The sequence below is a fragment of the Chiloscyllium plagiosum genome, unplaced genomic scaffold (assembly GCF_037043375.1).
Source record: "Chiloscyllium plagiosum isolate Xiang-an unplaced genomic scaffold, Cpla_swu_hap1 HiC_scaffold_31, whole genome shotgun sequence".
Taxonomy (NCBI): Eukaryota; Metazoa; Chordata; class Chondrichthyes; order Orectolobiformes; family Hemiscylliidae; genus Chiloscyllium; species Chiloscyllium plagiosum.
In genome coordinates this window covers 6815567-6834626 of record NW_028270169.1, presented here as the reverse complement: position 1 = coordinate 6834626, position 19060 = coordinate 6815567, and the positions used below count along the sequence as shown (strand labels likewise).

The 19060-nt window shown below is 38.4% G+C and overlaps 1 protein-coding gene across 2 annotated transcripts in view; it reads right to left on the bottom strand.

Annotated features, from left to right (window-relative positions):
• Nucleotides 1–19060, bottom strand: part of bcas3 (BCAS3 microtubule associated cell migration factor) — a 1223934-nt gene that overhangs the window by 973929 nt on the left and 230945 nt on the right. For both annotated transcript variants that reach the window (XM_043718095.2, XM_043718097.2), the window contains exon 8: nucleotides 4619–4720. In XM_043718095.2, coding sequence (XP_043574030.2) covers nucleotides 4619–4720 — 102 coding nt within the window. The remainder of the gene's footprint in view (nucleotides 1–4618; nucleotides 4721–19060) is intronic.

Genomic DNA, 19060 nt, shown 5'->3' with positions numbered 1-19060 from the left:
AGCTTGGGCTTTATACACTGGAGAGAAGAAGGGAGAGAGGTGACTTGGTAGAGGTGTACAAGGTAATAAGAGTTGATAAGTAGAGACTTTTCCCCAGGGCAGAAATGATGTCACGAGGGGTCATAATTTTAAGGTGATTGGAGGAAGGTATAGGGGAGATGTCAGAGGTAGGTTCTTTACACAGAGAGTGGTGGGTGCGTGAAATGCACTGCCAGCGGTGGTAGTGGAGTCAGAGATATTAGGGACATTTAAGCGATTGCTGGACAAGTACATAAATGGCAGCAAATTGAGGGGTGTGTAGGTTAGGTTGATCCTAGACTAAGATAAGTGCTTGGCACAACATCATGGGCCGAAGGGCCTGAACTGTGCTGTACTATTCTATGTTCTAAAAAATAGAAGTTGCTGGAAAAGCTCAGCAAGTCTAGCAGCACCTGCGAAAAGAAATTGCAGTTAATGTTTTGGATCTAGTGTACCTGAAATGTTAACTCCGATATCTTCACAAATGTTCCAGACCTGCTGAGCCTTTCCAGCAACTTCTGTTTTAAAAACATATGGTGTAATGGTGGCTATCACTAAAATGTCCCCGCTGTCACCTCAAAAACCTGTCCAGATTTGTTCCCCAGAATTAGGCTCAACACTGCATTGTACTTTGTAGACCTCCTACATATTGATACAAAAAACTCACCTGCATACATATCAAGAAATCTGTCTCCTCTCAACCTTTTATACTATGATTATCCCAATTAATATTTGGTTAATAGAAATCCCCAGTATAGTTGCCCTATTATTATTTTTACATAGCACTATGAAGAAAGTCATATTAAACACGCAACATTAACTTTGCTTCTGTCTACTGATGCTGTCAGACCGGCTGTGTCTCTGTAACACTTGCTATTTTTATTTCAGATCCCCTGCATTGCAGTAATTTGCTTTTAACTGCCTGTTGGTTTACCCTTTGAGCAGAGAATTGATACAATCTGCTCTACTAGTGTGGCAGTGTCTGAATTCCAGGGCCAAGACTGTAAATTTTACACTTTATGTTGCCTTTCATTCTATTGTATTCAGGAATTGTGGCTTGGCAACACAATATGATAAAGAACATAGTTTTAGTGACACCAAGTGGTAGAAAAGACTTAAGGCTACTTTCTTTATGTCAGCTAAATTGACATGATACATAACAAAAAGACATCATAAAAATGGAAATGAAGTGATACATAGCATTTTGTTCCTGGTCTCAACCAAGGCATTGTTAAAAAGATAAACCACGGGTGTATAATGAGTGTTGGAAAGTGTGCCTGCAAGGGCATTATATGCAGAAAATATCTAGCTAAGCAGCAATTTTGCTGTGGGGAAACAGCTCACCAAATTTCATTATTTTGGCTAACACAAGAAGAAAGGACAATTCAACAAGGTACAGAAAACTGTCACCATCAATGGAACTGAACTTTAGCCAATTTTACCTCACTGGAGAAGAAGAGTTCTAAATGGGAAGGGAACCATGGTTTATGAAGACACATAGAGTTACAGAGTCATACAAGCACAGAAAAAGCCCTTTGAACCAACCAGTCTTTGCTGAACATAATCCCAAGCTAAACTGGTCCCACCTGCCTGTTCCTCGGCCATAACCCTCCAAACAATTCCTATTCATGTACTCATTCAAATATCTTTTAAATGTTGTAATTCTACCCACATCACCACTTCCTCAGAAAGTTCAATTCACACATGCACCACCCTCTGTGTAAGAAATTTGCCCTTCTCTTCTCTCTCTTCTCACCTTAAAAATGTGCCCCGTAGTCTTGAAATCTCCCAAGCTAGGAAAAAGGAAACTACCATTAAGTCTTAACTATATCTCTAATTATTTTATAAACTTCTGCAAGGTCGCCCCTCAATCTCCTACAGTCCAGTGAGAAAAGTCCCAACCTACTCAGCCTTTCTATTTAACTCAAACCTTCCATACCCAGGAACATCCTACAAATCTCTTCTGAACCCTCTCCAGCTTAATAATATCGTTCTTATAACTGGGCGACCAAAAACTGGACACAATCTTCTAGAAGAGGTCTCATTAATGTCATGCGCAACGTCAACATGACTTCCCAACTCCTATACTGAAAGGACTAGGCAATGAAGGCAAGCTTACCATGTTAATGAAGATATGAATTAACACATTGTGCATGATTAAAAAGAAATAACTTTTGGCAATATGTTGCTGAAAGTTATTTTTGTTCATTATCTTCTTCTTGCTCATACTCTATTTATTTAGCCACACAACTTAGGTTAATAATAGTTTCTCTTATTGTCTTTTTCTTCCTCTTTTCTTCTTTTCTTCACCTTCTGATATTGTGGAGAAGTTGGGGCAGGGCTTGGTGGGTCATCAGCTGTGGCAGTGGCAGTGCCTGAAGCAAGGACCTCTGGCTACAGTAGGCCTGGATCAGGGACTCAGGGATTTGGTGGGTTGTTGGCTGCGGCGGTAACGGTGTATAAGCGAGAACTTCTTGCTTCAGCAGGCCTAGAACGTGGAACTTGGAGATTTGGCGGGTCATCATCTGCAGCTGTGCTCAGCAGGTCCTTGGCTCAGCGGTACTGATGCCTGGAGTGGGGATTCTTGGGAGCAGCAGCAAGTCACTGTAGCAGAGGCAGTGTCCGGACGAGGGCCTCCTGGCTGCAATAGGCCTGAAGCACAGGGACACTTTGCAGAGACCTTGTATAAGCCCTGGAGCTGTGTTTGAAGACCCTTTGTACAGAAGATGAACTCTATTTAACTTCTTTTTATTCATTTTGTAACTCAAAAGAGCACTGGACTGTGGTGACAAAAGCATTTTTTACTGTATCTTTTTAGATATATTTGACAATAGATAACTCATAAACACCTCATAAATACAATGATTGAGCATATTGACTATAATGATTATTAAGGCACAGGTTATTTCCTCCGACTTCTTCCTTGGTTGTTTCAAAACCACTTTTGCAGATTGCATCTTTCCTATTTATCCTTCTGACTTTTCTAAACTTTCTCAATGTAGAAGCGTTTATTTAATCTTATTCCTACAAGACAGTTCACTGTCAAATCCAATAATTAATCTGTGATAAATTCCATTTCTCTGTATTCAATTGCTTTGAATCCTTTCATCTTGTCCAGAACAATCTCATGAATATCACATATATCATGGTCTTCTTTCCCTATTTTTCTTTATTCTGTGTGGGCCTTTGAAGTCAATGCATCTTCTAAAGCCAGAAGTCAATGTGTTAGCATACCTATCAGCATGTGCAAACTCCCAGAGCAGCGGAGGCATAAAACCATGCCTTATCTCATCAATACATGGAGGAAGTAATCATTCTGAATAAATATATTTCATGCTCATATTGTTTTAAGTCTTCTTATTTCCACGTTTTATGTAGTCTTTGCTTAATCTTTTGCTGTTTGAGCCGTGAAAGAAATGGTTAATGTTGTGTTTTTTACTAGTTGATAGCTCTCTCTTTATCTCTTTTGTCTTGTTTCTGCATGTCTGTATGTATATCCCAGTGGATCCTCTTCTCCTTTCTCCATGCAAAATTTGGAACAGGTTAACATCTCTTCTAAAATACAGGACTTGTGACGGTACAGCAATTCCTCAGTAATGTGCTGAAATATCAGCCTCAGTCTTTTATTGGTTGTTTATTCTTTCACAGGATTAGCTGTTGCTGACTTGGCTACCAATTAGTAGTGTCCAAACATAACTGTCCCCTGAGAAAATACTGGAAGGTGCCATCCTAAACCATTGCAGACAATATGGTGTAGGTACACACATGATGCTCTTAGGAAATTTCAGAATGTTGACCCAACAGCAGTGAAACAATGGTAATATAGCTTCAAGTCAGAATGGTGTGTGGCTTGGAAGGGAATTTGGAGGTGGTGGTACTCCAATGCATCTGTTGCTCTTTGTGGTTGAGCTTTAGTTGGGCTTGAGTTTTTGGCTTTCTGACTCAGAGATGAGATTGCTAGCAACTCAACCCTGTCTAACAGAAAGGACAATCAAGGCAACCGTGCTATTCAAGGCAGCCCAAATTGGCATGAAAGATATCAGACTATTTATGTGAAGTGCCTAATGCTTGGTTGAAGCATATTTCCTGGACATATTCTTTAACCTTTACTCATATGGTGGGTGGTGTAATTCCACAGCATGATGAACACTGATGTCCTATACACCAGCACAGATTCGTTGGTGCCCATTTTATGTCTGAGAAAAGAGCACAATGTAATTGAATTTCTAGGTTAAAGAATCTACCAGCATTTCTCAAGGTTCAAGAAAAGGCCAGTTCTTACTCCTCATAGAAAAGTTAAATCAAGTTGCTTCCATTCAAACCATAGGCAGCAGCGATGGAATTATGTTTTTGATATTAACGTAAATATAAAGGCCCCAGTGGTATTTATTGGTCAACCGCAATACATTCTAGTGCTAAAATGTTTAATGGTGTTATCTTTAAGACAGAAAAAATACAAATAAGTACTCTTAAAGTATGAGAAATGGATTTAGAAAAGATAAAAGTTGGATCATTTCAGTTTAGATCATGCCATTATGAAGTCATTGTAAGGTTTTACCAAAATGTCAAAGCAGATTTCTTACTCATCACATCTGATTACCTTTTGTTACAATGCAATTCATAGATGGGGGTTTTAAACTGGATGGACTTGACCATTTCACCATTTCGAAGTGAGTACAGATCCACACAGCAGTATGGTGGGCTGGTGACAAAGAGAAACATAAATTAAATCACACATAAACATGTTGAACATGTTAAAACAAAGCACGAGGTATGAAATTACCAATAGTTTAACAATCAAACTTAAAGTAGTTGATGTAAGCTGCAAAACTTTTCAAAATACGCACGTTAAGAAAACAAATAAATAAACCAGAAAAATGCTTCAGGTAATATAGTTAATTCCTACAATACATCCATTCTATATCCAACCAAGATCTGTCATCACCTAATCAATAAGATAAATCATCTGGTACGGCCTCTCTAACACATACACATACAGCTGCCCAAGCATTCTGATTTTGCATAAATTGGCCCAAGGCCAGTGAAAAATTACAATCTGTAAGTGGATCTGAGGAATAAGAAATGTTTTGCCCCAGATGTGCTAATAAACACATGCTGAGACTAGAGTCAAACTCACAATAGTGTGAAAGGGCACTCTCAACCACTAACTGACTTGATCAGATAAATGTAGCTTCCATGCATTTCTGCATTGTCACCACCAAGCAACCAGAAGACAACCCCAACAGCACAAGTCAGCTACTCAGCAACTAATTTTCTTTTCAGATTCCCTATTCTATCTTATAAATCACTTTTGTTATGACACATTACAATAAGTCTTCTTGCAGTCAGCAGCAAACATCACATTTTTTTTACAATTAATAGAAGGGAACTTCATCAAATAAACTCATTATTTACTCCCATTCCAAAAAGTTATCCCTTCATAGCTATTCATAGGAATGCTTTGCACACCTTAGAAGGTACTCAGTTGAAGAAGACTGACCACTGTTTTGAAGTCTGTCGGTTCAGCTTAGAGTATATTGTTCCAATCACTTCAGTCACCAAATACTCAACAATAATGTTCAGAATACACAAATATTAAAAGCATCACCAACAAAGTTATCTTCATGCTATTTGGAAAAATAGTGATCCAACATAAAATTCAGAAATAATTAAATAATTAAATTTGCATTTAAATATTTCAATAATATGTAGGGATGAATATGATGAAACTTTAACAAATACTGACAACCTCGCAATAACTAAATATGATGTTCCTTCTTGCAGAGGTTGTGCAGTACAAATGCTATTGTGCAGTTGCAATCAATGAATTCAGTGACCTTTTCACACTACAGTATTCATGACAACTCAATTACTTAAGTCACAAAATTTAAGTTCCAAATTTTGGATTAACATCTGTGTGATTCAAAGAAAGAATCATTCACCACAACAAATATACCCGGTTCTCAATCAAAGGGTTGGGTGGGGTTGTTAATATTTATTTAAAATGGTCATAATTTATTTAGAAAATGTGTTTTCCCTGTTGGCACTAGTGTGGACAGCATGTCATTTACTGGAATACAATGGACTCATTTATGACACGCACAAAAAATAGTGCATGGGGTATGAAGTTGGCCGCAAAGATCATAGATGGAAACACTTAAGGGGTAAATTAGAAAAATATGCACAACGGTTTTTAAAATGTACTTTTTAAACAATCCACTCATCCAAGATCTGTCAGCATAAAATATGTTATGTGTAAAATATAAAAAATGTAGTCAAAAGTAAAGGTGATAGGGACAGAAAGGAACAAAGTAAATTAACTTCATATTTCATTGCATAAAATTCTCAAAGAGATTTGAAATGGACAGAAATGTCAGTGCTCATCACAAATGTGCAAATAATTAAAGATGAAAATGGGAAGTAACAACATGAGCTGAATGAGGAAATTTAAACCAGACCAAATGAATGTGTGGGTTCTGGAACAGTTCTGTCAAGAAAGTAGATCAGTAAGCAAATAATCCATTCTGGTGTCCAGGGAGAAAGTAACCACAATGTAAATCCTGAGTCATGCGATGTGTTGACTTTTAGTACAAGATAACAAATCAAAAACTGCAGGTGAAAAAAATGACAACTAAATTTAATTGAGACTAAAATACTGTGTTATAGGTATCAATTGATCTGATACAAAATGTATATGACTTGTGTCTAGCACATTTTCATCATACTTAGAGACAAGAGTAGGCCATTCAATTAAATCACAGCTGATCTATACCTCAAGACCATCTACTTGTACTTACTTCATAAATTTGAGGTTATTCAAATCTCTGCTGCCTCTGCCTTTACATACACTAGGCCCTGATCACCTATCACCCTGTATTCATCTACATACTTTGGCTCCAGGTCAAGCAATGTCTGAAGTTTAAACTACTTACCTTTGATTTATCTTCACTTCGTGGTCACACCCCTTCCTATCTTTAAAATTTCCTTCAGTCTCAAGATATTAACGCTCATCTAATTTCGAAAAGCATCACAATTTGAATTTGATGGTTATGCCATCAGGTGCCATGCTCTAACTTCCATAATTACTTTTCAAAAGCAGCCCAACTCCTTTCTTCCTTTAAGATGCTCCTTAAAACCTACCTCTTTCAACCATTAGGTTTCATGTTGTCTTATGTGACTGATACCTAATTTTGCTTTATAATAATACTATTAACTGGCTTAGGACATTTTATTACATGTATGATAATATCAAAATTAATTTGTTGCTGTTAACCATGTTTCCTCCAGGTGCTCCGGTTTCCTCCTACAGTCCAAAGATGTGCAGGTTAGGTGAATTGGCTATCCTAACTTGCTCATAGTGTTCAGGGATGTGTAGGTTAAGTACATTTGTCATGGGAAATGTAAAGTAATAGGGTAGGGGAATGGGTCTTAGTGGAATACTCTTTGGAGGGTCGGTGTGGACATCCTGGGCCAAATGGCCTGTTTCCATTGTAGGGATTCTATGTTTTAACCATTGCCATTGATATCCCTAATTAACAAAAAAAAGTTCCCAAATCATTCTTCACAACTCCAATTGTCCCTATATTCACAGCCTGTGAATTTCTATTACACTTTGTGTAAAAATATGCCTCCTAATTTCGCTCCTGAGTAATTCATCTTTAATTTTACAATGGTATTCGTTTGGAGGAAATAGTTTTGCCATATTCACTTTCACAAGTTTATTTAGCCATGATTAGGTCACCTCTCAAACTTTTAAATTCAAGGTACTCTTAGTGTCTTACATGTAAACCTCATCTCATTTACTTTCAAGTGTGAATATAAAAGTCACTAAGTCATTCCTTGCTTATTTTTTCTGACTTTGAGAAATGGTTGAAAATTCACTGAGTTCCAACTTTTAGAATAACATCCATCAACTCATCAAGCCTCAGAACATCATTTACAGAAAATTAGAAGCCTCACAAAGACATATCAGGTTATTCAAATTATGCACAGTTAGCAGATGCATATATAACATGGGGCAAAATACTTGTCATTATTAAACAGTGATCAACACAAGTATCGTTTGTTAATACCAAAGAACCAAGAATTTTGTCTTGAAGGATTACACCAGTACAAATAAGGTACAGGTTTGATTCATCACACCCACGTAATTCCAGGAGACACTAACATTGGTGAAGAAGCAGTACACATCTGGTTGTGGTCACAGAAAGAGGGTATGACTTCAAAGTTTGTGAGAAGATTTGTAGCTCGGGTGCTCGTTGTTGTGGTTTAGTTCACCGAGCTGGGAATTTGCGTTGCAGACCTTTCGTCCCCTGTCTAGGTGACATCCTCAGTGCTTGGGAATCTCCTGACAAGTGCTTCACAAGAGGCTCCCAAGCACTGAGGATGTCACCTAGACAGGGATGAAACGTCTGCAACACAAATTCCCAGCTCGGCGAACAGAACCACAACAGAGGGTATGACTATCAATAAATTTCTCGGTGCAGTGTAGAGGGGCCTCAGCTTTGGCTCTCATTAAACAAGCATGAGGTTCTGGCAAAATTAACACAGAGCACAGAACGCCATTCAAGTGTAAGGACTGAAACTGAATTATATTGATGATAAAGGACAGTATATTCAAATGGATATAAACTGTTCTCTGCAGCCATGACCGGAGGTTTCAAAGGTTGTGTTGTATGCACAGTGCTACACTTAAAGATAGCTCCTCACAACTGCAGAAGAACTTAGGTAAAAACAATGACTGCAGATGCTGGAAACCAGATTCTAGATCAGTGGTGCTGGAAGAGCACAGCAATTCAGGCAGCATCCGAGGACAGGAAAAATCAGTCAATCTCATCTCATTCAGAAATGAGCTCTTTTGTCCATGTTTTGACTAAGGTTGATATCTGGAACCCAGTGAACCTGAGCAAACTCAACATCAGCAAGAAGGTTATTTTTGAGCAAGTGGCATGTGACAGTATTGTCAATGAAACTTTCCAGAATTTTGCTGAAGGTGAAAGTAGACCAATGGATTTATGCTGCATTTTATGGATCAGACATATTTGGGATATTTTTCACATCTTTGGGTCAATGCTTGTGGTGTCACTGTCTTAGAAAAGGTTGACTATTGGAACACGCTGCACTTAAACAGAGTGAAATCACTGCCCTGACAAATTATATCATTAGGGATGTAGATAGGACTTTAAACTAATACCAAAAGAAGGGTTCAAGTGAGGGGAAATTTGAGGAGATTTAAAGAGGAAAGTCAAGGCAGTAGAACTGTATTTATTTATGTAAATTAAAGTATAATATGAGAGAAGGGACAGAAAGTTTATTAGTGAGTGAGGTATCACAAGGATCAGTGTTTGGCCTCAGTTATTAATATAGATTCTAAACAGCTGAGAGGAAGGAAGCAAATCCAATGTACACAAGTTTATTGACAAGTTAGACAGTAAGCTGTAGGGAGAACACAAATGATTGGATTTTTCGGGAACTCTGGGGTGAAGCTGGATAGCCAAGAGGTTTGGCAAAATGATAAAGCATGGTAGACAATAAGGAGTCAAATACCATGTTGCAGGAGCTTTGACAGCTGCCCACTGTGTTGCTACTTGAGCCAATGACCAGCTCTGTAAACATTTTTGGGATTAGAAGGGTCTTCCATCAAGAAGGAACTACCAAGTGAAACAAGATAGCTTCCCAGTGAATTGAAGGAAACAAACATCAAACATCATTTATGTGTGCTCCATTCCCATGGGGTACCCCCCCCCCCCCCCCCCCAAAGATGGCAACGGCCAACCCCATGCCTATTCCTGCAGCACCAGCACAGGAACCCTCTCCTCACATACTGCACAGCCTTTCCATCTTGACCCTATCTTCTCCAAGGTTAAAGAATCCACAACACCAGGTTATAGTCCACAGGTTTATTTAAAAGTACAAGCTTTCAGAGCGCTGCACCTTCATCACTAACTACTGACGAAGGAACAGCATTCCAAAAGCTTGTACTTCCAAATAAACCTGCGAAATCGACGTTTCGGGCAAAAGCCCTTCATCAGGAATAAAGGCAGAGAGCCTGAAGCGTGGAGAGATAAGCTAGAGGAGGGTGGGGGTGGGGAGAAAGTAGCATAGAGTACAATAGGTGAGTGGGGGAGGGGATGAAGGTGATAGGTCAGGGAGGAGAGGGTGGAGTGGATAGGTGGAAAAGGAGATAGGCAGGTAGAAGAAGTCCGGACAAGTCATGGGGACAGTGCTGAGCTGGAAGTTTGGAACTAGGCTGAGGTGGGGGAAGGGGATATGAGGAAACTGTTGAAGTCCACATTGATGCCCTGGGGTTGAAGTGTTCCGAGGCAGAAGATGAGGCGTTCTTCCTCCAGGCGTCTGGTGGTGAGGGAGCGGCGGTGAAGGAGGCCCAGGACCTCCATGTCCTCGGCAGAGTGGGAGGGGGAGTTGAAATTGGGCCGCGGGGCGGTGTGGTTGATTGGTGCGGGTGTCCTGGAGATGTTCCCTAAGGCGCTCTGCAGAGGATGCTGCCTGAACTGCTGTGCTCTTCCAGCACCACTAATCCAGTATCTCCTTTTCCACCTATCCACTCCACCCTCTCCTCCCCCCGACCTATCACCTTCATCCCCTCCCCCACTCACCTATTGTACTCTATGCTACTTTCTCCCCACCCCCACCCTCCTCTAGCTTATCTCTCCACGTTTCAGGCTCTCTGCCTTTATTCCTGATGAAGGGCTTTTGCCCAAAACGTCGATTTCGCTGCTCCTTGGATGCTGCCTGAACTGCTGTGCTCTTCCAGCACCACTAATCCAAAATCTGGTTTCCAGCATCTGCAGTCATTGTTTTTACCTTCCAAATAAACCTGTTGGGCTATAACCTAGTGTTGTGTAATTTTTAACTTTATTCACCCAAGTCCAGCACCAGCACCTCCACAGAATGGTTAGTTTCTCCAGTAATTCTTACTCCTCTTCAAGAATGCCCTGTCATTGAGAAGCCCAATTATTGAGAGTTTGCTGGGCAAGTGGAGTTGAAATTCAGGATCAACTGTGATTTTTTAAAGAAGAGCAGGGCCAAAGAGCTGTATGCTTTACTCTTTCTTACTTGCATACACTGTAATTCCCCTTTACATTTCATTTATCCATTTATATGACTATAATTTTTAAAAATCACTACAAAATTCTGAATAATTTAGAGTAACTGATCTATCCACAAGGGTATCATAATATTCCAAAGTGATGCACATAATTTATGGCACTGCCTGTTGTCAAACTGTGAAGCATAACTTCAGTTGTACTACGACGTACCACAATCACATCAGTTGGAACCACAGACTTGTGTGCAGTCTCCCAACTCTGCACCATTTCTGTATCCCAATTTTCTTTTTGTTCTAAAGAAGAAAGTACAGATATAAATGTGTTTTGGGCTGTAACACTCACATCCACTTTGTATCAGGCATTGCCTAATTTTTCAAATTTTAATTAGTTAACAAACATTCCAGAACACTTACAATCTAATACATATGATATACATTAGCCCCAATGCATACTTAACAATGGCACCTCTATAAACTATGTCCATATGTTTTGACATACATATTCCCAAAAATTTAAGACATCATTAGAAGATACTACAGATATTATTCACCCTTGTGGTATCCTATATAATTGATCTTCATTAATTAATGATCTCCAGTAAACATTTATGAATAATGACAAAAACAAGAAATAAAAGTACCTCACGTATATCACAAGATTAAAAGGGGAATAGAAAACAAGTTACAGGTGTTACATGGATTAAGCATATGTGTTACCTTAGCAAAAGTGGCACTAGTTTAGTTGATTTGCTCTGATTGATTGATGAGAATGGACTCAAGTAATTACTGTATGACTATTATTACCATCGGTTGAATTCAGTGGGATATAGTTGGTTGACTTGTGTGATAAGGAGTTATGAATTCATCATTCACAGGAAACTAAAACACTTAACCAAATGCAAGTTATTTGTACCATGCTCTCAACATACAAGGTGCTATTTAACTGGTCTACAGGTTTATTCTAAATGGTGTTGAAGAAATATGCAGAATCCAAGATGACTGCAGCATTTTCCATTGAGTGTTTTTTTAGTATTAGCTGCCTCTTGATCCTCTGTTCTCCAGACCCAGTTTCAGATTCCTGCTGCTCTAAAAACAGAATCAACCAGGCAAACAAGTGAACAATGAAGGGGGGAGAAACTGCAGAAATAAAAATTGGTTCTTGTTTTGCAATTTTAAGACCCCCTAGGATATCATATTAATTTAACCCATTCTGCAGGAAATTAACTGAATTGGTTCAACTGTCCATTTTACATCTAGCCTGATGTTAATCGCTATTGGAAATTTACAGTAGCCAAGGTATAAAATGGGCAATCTCATTGTGTGAGTTTCAGATTAGGTTAGAATTACCTAAATTACTGAGTAGAGATGACTCAACAAGATAAACTGTAAATTGATAGCTGCTGGCCCTTCAAGGATACCCCCTCTCAATACACACCCGCTCTTTGGGCTTAAAAAAAATCCCATCCCTGTCCTCACAGTCACCAATAAACCATCCGATCCCCACATACATCCACTCTCGTCCCACAATTCAAATGCTCCTTTTCAAAAATATTTCATCTGAGTTATTCATCCTGCATATGGCCTCAAATGGAGTTGTAATGATAAATTTAGCCAGCTAACTGTTCACAACTGCAACTAGATTGACTGGTCAACTGGGAGCAGTTCAACTGGCCAATGAGGAACACACCAACTGGGATTCTTGTCTTAATTTCCACTTGATAACTGTTTCATCCAGGTTGTTTGACAATTGAGATGACAAGATTATTCTAAGTTAATGGTGTCTAAAATATTAACTTATGACTTACATAATATGAGTTGGCAAAGGCAGGATGGGCCAATTGACTTGTTTCTGCATTTTTAACTGACCTGGGTCACTACTTACCTATCACAGACAGAAACAGTCATACCGTCATGGTCATAGAGATACACAGCAAGGAAACCAACCCTTCAGTCCAACTTGTCCATGCCGACCAGGTATCCTAAGTCTAGTCTCATTTGGCCCATAGTCCTCTAAACTTTTCCTATCATATATCCATAAAGATGCCTTTTAGGTGCTGTAATTGTACCAGTCTCCACCACTTCCTCTGGCAACTCATTCCATTCATACACCATAGGGTGTGAAGAAGTTGCCCCTTAGCTCCCTCTTAAATCTTTCCCCCTCACTAAACCCATGCTCTCTAGTTTTGGTCTCCTCAACCAGGGAGAAAAGACCTTGTCTATTTACACTATCCATGGCCCTTATAATTTTATAAACCTCTATAAAGTTACGCCTCAGCCTTCAAATCTCCAGGGATTTAGCATTGGCTGCCTCTTGAACCTCTGTTCTCCAAACCCAGTTTCAGATTCCTGCTATTCAGCCTCTCCCTGTAGCTCAAAACCTCCAACCCTGGCAATATTCTTGTAAATCTTGACTGAACCCTTTCAAGTTTCACATCATTCTTTCTATATCAGGGAAAACAGAATTGCACGCAATATTCCAATATCCTGAGAATCTTTTCTGAGCTTCTGAATTGTGTCAGGTGATTAGCCTTTGAGTATAATCATCTGATGGTGGAATGTGAATTGACTATTTTATTGAAAGCAAAAGCAGATAACCATTTGAAACATTAGCTGTCTTTCGTGCAATAGTTCTAAACCAAATTGGTGTACAATGATGTCATTTAATCCACCTAATGCCCTGATGTTTACATGTCATTTTTGAAACAAGTAACATCAATGATTCAGATGTATTACATTCAGTAAGTAATTCCTCTGGTGTTAAATCAATGCAGTCTGCTGTATTTAAAATATGGTTTGAATTGTTCAGAGGCACAACAGCGGGTAAGATATTCAAGAGCAAAATTATTGAAAGTTGGGAGCAATAAATACAATGCCAAAGATATTATCCTGAAAGTTGGGCCACAAGAAAATTCAAGAATAAAGGAATGTTTTGCAATGTAGCCCATCAGTGACTAAGTTGCTCATTGCTAAATGGCATCATCATTTTAGATATTTTAACTGACATTTCAATTCTCCACATTTCATAACAGATGTTTCAAAGCTAAGCATGAATTGGGAACATGTTTTGTGTTGTTCATTTGTTTCTTTTAGAGGATTGAAATGCCAATATGCATCTAACTTTCAAAGTGTAGCTTGGATTTTAACAAAACTCTCCATCATGAACCTAAGTCTTTCAGCCAGAGCTCCAAGGCTTTTGCTACTGTAACAGTTGCAATGAATATTTCTTGTCTTGTCTCTTTAAATCCAAGGTGACAGTTGATGCCTGCATGTCCAAACTATCATTAAGGTCTACTTTCATGCCGTGGTCAAGTCACATCGATAGCTTTAAGTAATAAAAATCTCACTATGGTCAATTGTTGCACGTTGTAAATATACAAGAGCAGCTACATACAAAGAAGCCTCTTCTTGCTGTTCAGTTCTTTTGGCTGTTGAATTGCACATTACACTTTTAATTCTGAAGCGTGTGGTGCTTTAATTCCTCTCGATTTCATATTTAAGTGAGCAGCCCAGCTATTGCAAGTGGATTGGTTGTCTACTTGTGCTTCACCTCCATTAAATAGGAAGTGAGCAGTTTGGAGGAAAATTTTAAACTTTTAACATTATTACATCCTGCCTGACCCAAATTTCACCTGTTTTTAGGATTAAAGCTCCCCATTCATCAAAGAATGAAAGACTGAAGGGAGATGAAGGCAAAAGAGAAAAAGGGAAATAGGCAAAGGAGGAAAGATGGAAGAAAAATTCTGATGTTTCATTTTTAAATGAATTCTTTGGATATTTCAGCAGATGAAATTTCTAATCTGCATTTTGATATTTTAACATACCAAACTAATTGAAAATGTCACCTAAACCTGCTTAAAATGCACAATATGGTAGACTATAAAATACTCAACTGAGTTCATTGTCTGCTAGGTTATGCAGTCTCTGAAAGGGCAGATCTCAAAAAGGGCATTGCTTCCTGACTGTGGGAAGTTCTATTTACAGGAAGTGCTTTGATATAGATTCAGGGAAAAAAAGAAATATTTTAAAATAAAAAATAAAATGGGCCACATGCCGCTAGCTCAGATTTGCTCCTACACTCACAAATATGTTCCCACATGTAAATATTTGTCTTACTGTGACAGTAAAGAACTGCTTCACAGTAAATGTTCTTAGAACATTGTACTATCACAGCAGGAGATCCCCAAAACTCCAAATGGTGTTCATCCTGATTCAATCACCTGCTGCTATTTTCAAGCCTTAAACTGTCAATATTTTGTTACAATCTAATTCTCAATGACCAGAAGTTTTGTGATAATGCTTCTCCACTGTACATCCAAACACCCAGATGTGAAGGACTCTGACATGACTCCTCTTAGAATAATTCTTTGCCTTAAGTACATGGTACTATTATACTGGACTAACAGCTGGTAAATTTTAAAACAAATCAACAATTCAATATACAGTCTTTAAAGATCCATCTTACATAACCTATCCTGATAAGAAATGTTTGATTAAAATGCTATGATGCAAAAAGTCGAATCATTTTAGAGGCCAAGTTGGCTCTTAAGGTCACATCACTCTGATTAATCATAGTTATTACAGTGGAGGATAAAGAGAAAATCACAGATGAAAACAATTAATCTATTTTTATAGGCAACAAGTAAGGTGGGTGGTAACTGAGAAGTTTTATAAAAAAAAACCTGACACAATATTCTGCTTTTCTGACCGACCTCATCACACAACAAACGTTCACCACATGAGAGGTTTTTCAAGGCCTGAAGGGCTACTTTGATTCAACAGCACTACAGGCATTAGCAGAAGCATAATTAGGGTAAAAAGTTCAACCACAGTTCCACGTCTAAAGCTGTGCCAGAAATTAACTTCCCCTCATTCGCTGTACTATACTGTATTGAACTGAACTGAACCCTCCCTTAGAGCCCATATTAAAAACACGTTTGGCTTTTATAGAGCTGCTTCCTTTTCAAATTAATTATTATGCCACTTTCTGGATGCAATTTCTAGGAATTGAACCACTACAAGCCAATCTTTGTATTCCAAAGTATAGACTAGTAGCAAGGAAAATGTATTGTGGACTCAAATCTCTCAGCTATTAATCATTATGAACTTAATTGGTAAACATCTATTGAGTTGAGGGAATTAAGTAGGAAGATACTATTAAAGTGTGACTGGGTCAGATTCTTATTCTTGCTACAGATTATTTTTGTTGATCTGATTTTTTTTTGTTAAGTCGGTAAATCCTTTATGGTAAAGATATCAGATATTAATGTCTGCTCTGTCTCAAAGACCATGTGTTTTTTTTGGCAGGCTCCTCACAGTAACTCAGGAACCTCGTTCCACCAATCCATGATGGTGCATTAAGAGGGGAATATATAAAATACACAAGAAACAAGAAGATGCTTCATAAAAGTGTGATCAAGCAAAATATGCTGCTTAACTGCAGTTCTGAGTAAATGCCAGACTTTTTTTCTCCCTACAAAACATAATTTTTATACACTCTGCTAATAACCAGAAAGGAAAGAAAGATAAAAAGTCTTTAAAGTTTCCTGAGTTGCAATTTCAGCTCATCTGCTGTTTCAGGAGATCCTACAAATAATCTCCACTACCTAAACAAAGTGCAATATTAACAAATGTTATACATGCTTCTCTGACTCAAGGATGTCCAGACTGTAGCTATTTGTACAAAATAGTGGTTGATACCAAAGGAGCACAAGTCCATTTAATTTTATTTTCCATATGTCGTACATTGTTTAGCATTTGAGGTAACCTTATTAAACAGAATCTCCTAACTATAGAAATCAAACGATCCACATTTTTAACTCAAGAATAAAAAAAACTATCTAAAGCTTGCATAAGTAGAGTGCGAAGAGTTGAGCTGGACATCGTCCAGAGCTTAAATGTTAACAGTATAACAATGGAAAGATCACTGGGACAAATTTAAACAGCTCAGAAAACATACAACCAAAGAAACTTATGAGCTGCAGAATAATGTGGTCAGTTCAGTCCAAACAAATAAAAGAAACATTGCATCAACATAAAAAAAAAATAAAACTTGTGACTTGGTCTTACATTTTTGGCTTCTACTTTATTAAAAAACGTTATAGCCAAAAATATAATCATTTCGCAATGACATCTGTAATTTACTTTGTGCAACTATCCACATTACTGTATTAATCATGCAAAATATCTAGATTAGATTACTTACAGTGTGGAAACAGGCCCTTCGGCCCAACAAGTCCACACTGCCCCGCCGAAGCGCAACCCACCCATACGCCTACATCTACCCCTTACCTAACACTACGGGCAATTTAGCGTGGCCAATTCACCTGACCTGCACATCTTTGGACTGTGGGAGGAAACCGGAGCACCCGGAGGAAACCCACGCAGACACGGGGAGAATGTGCAAACTCCACACAGTCAGTCGCCTGAGGCGGGAATTGAACCCGGGTCTCTGGCGCAGTGAGGCAGCAGTGCTAACCACAGTGCCACCGTGCCGCCCACAATCTAAGAATTAATCAGCTCGATAACTTATCTCAACATGATTAAATATGATTTTGGTACTGTTTTTGACTGCTATTAACCATTTAATAGAATCACTCAGCATTAAGGAAGCCATTCAAATCACTGGCTGTGCAAACGTATTGAATAAAACTATTAAATTAATCCCACTTTCTCCTATTCGTACAGCATTGCAAATGTTTCCTCTTCAAGTATATATTAAAACCTCTCTGAAAATTAATACTGAATCTGCTTCCACCACATTTTCAGACATTCACAACTAATGATGAAAAGAAAAATGTCTCAACTCTCCCCTGGTTCCTTCTCAATCATCTTCAATTAGCCTCCTCTGGTAACAATCCTATGCCTTCATTATTTTTGTACTCCTCAATTAAATCTCCCCTCAATCTTCTTTTCTTAAAGCAGAAGAATGACAATTTCTCCAGTATAATCACAGATCTGAAGTTTCTTCTGTTCCAGTACTATTATATAAAATTTCTTCTTCAAGACCTTGACATCCTATATAAAGTGTGATGACCAAAGTTGGACGGAATACTCCAGCTGAGGCCTCATCAATGATTTATAAAGTTTTATCATGACCTCCTTATGCTTATACTCTCTGTCTCTATTTATAAAGTTAAGGATTCTTAAGCATGAGCAAAATACTATCAAGATATAGTATATGCAAAATAAACAGAAAATACTGGAAACACTCAGCAGGTCAGGCAATATTGGTGGAGAAAGAAACAGATTTAGCATTTCAGGTCAATTACCTTTTATCTGATCACAGGTCTTCTAGGTCACAGACCTAAAAGGCCAATTCTGTTTTCTCCTCCACAGATACCGTCAGACTGGATTAATGTTTCTAGTGTTTTCTGATTTTATTTTGGATCAGATATGTAATCTAACAGCTTCAACAGCCTATTCTGCTACTTTTAAAGGTTTGCATACATAAATCCAGATGTTTTGCTTTCTGATTTGGAACAAAGCATAATCTGTGAAAAGCGGAGGGGGTGGAAGAGCCTATGTTTCTATACCTCCCTGTTCCTTTCTCCTACAATGCTTCAGGTAATCAGACTTGGTTTGCCAACTCTGCAATACAAATTATTCTAACAGTCTGAATCCTGCATTTTTGCATTTGTCCCCATTAGTTCAAAATAACTGCAGCAACACATCTTTCTTTTCAGCAATACAGTACGCACTCCGAAAGGCTCCGATTAATCAAGAACAGTCAGCATGGTTTTGTTATGGGATGGTCATATGTGACCAACCTGGTTGAAATTTTCATAAAGGTAACCAGGCAATATTGCAAGAACAGTGTTCAGCAGAACCTTCCATAATGGTGAAGTCACCAAGAATTTCAACTTGAGCGTTTCTGATAAAAAGCACATTTAGTTGAAGCTTTTCATCGAACACTCGTCATTTCACAGGACTTTCTAACTGACATAGAGGTGTTTTTCCAACACTTCTACCAATCAG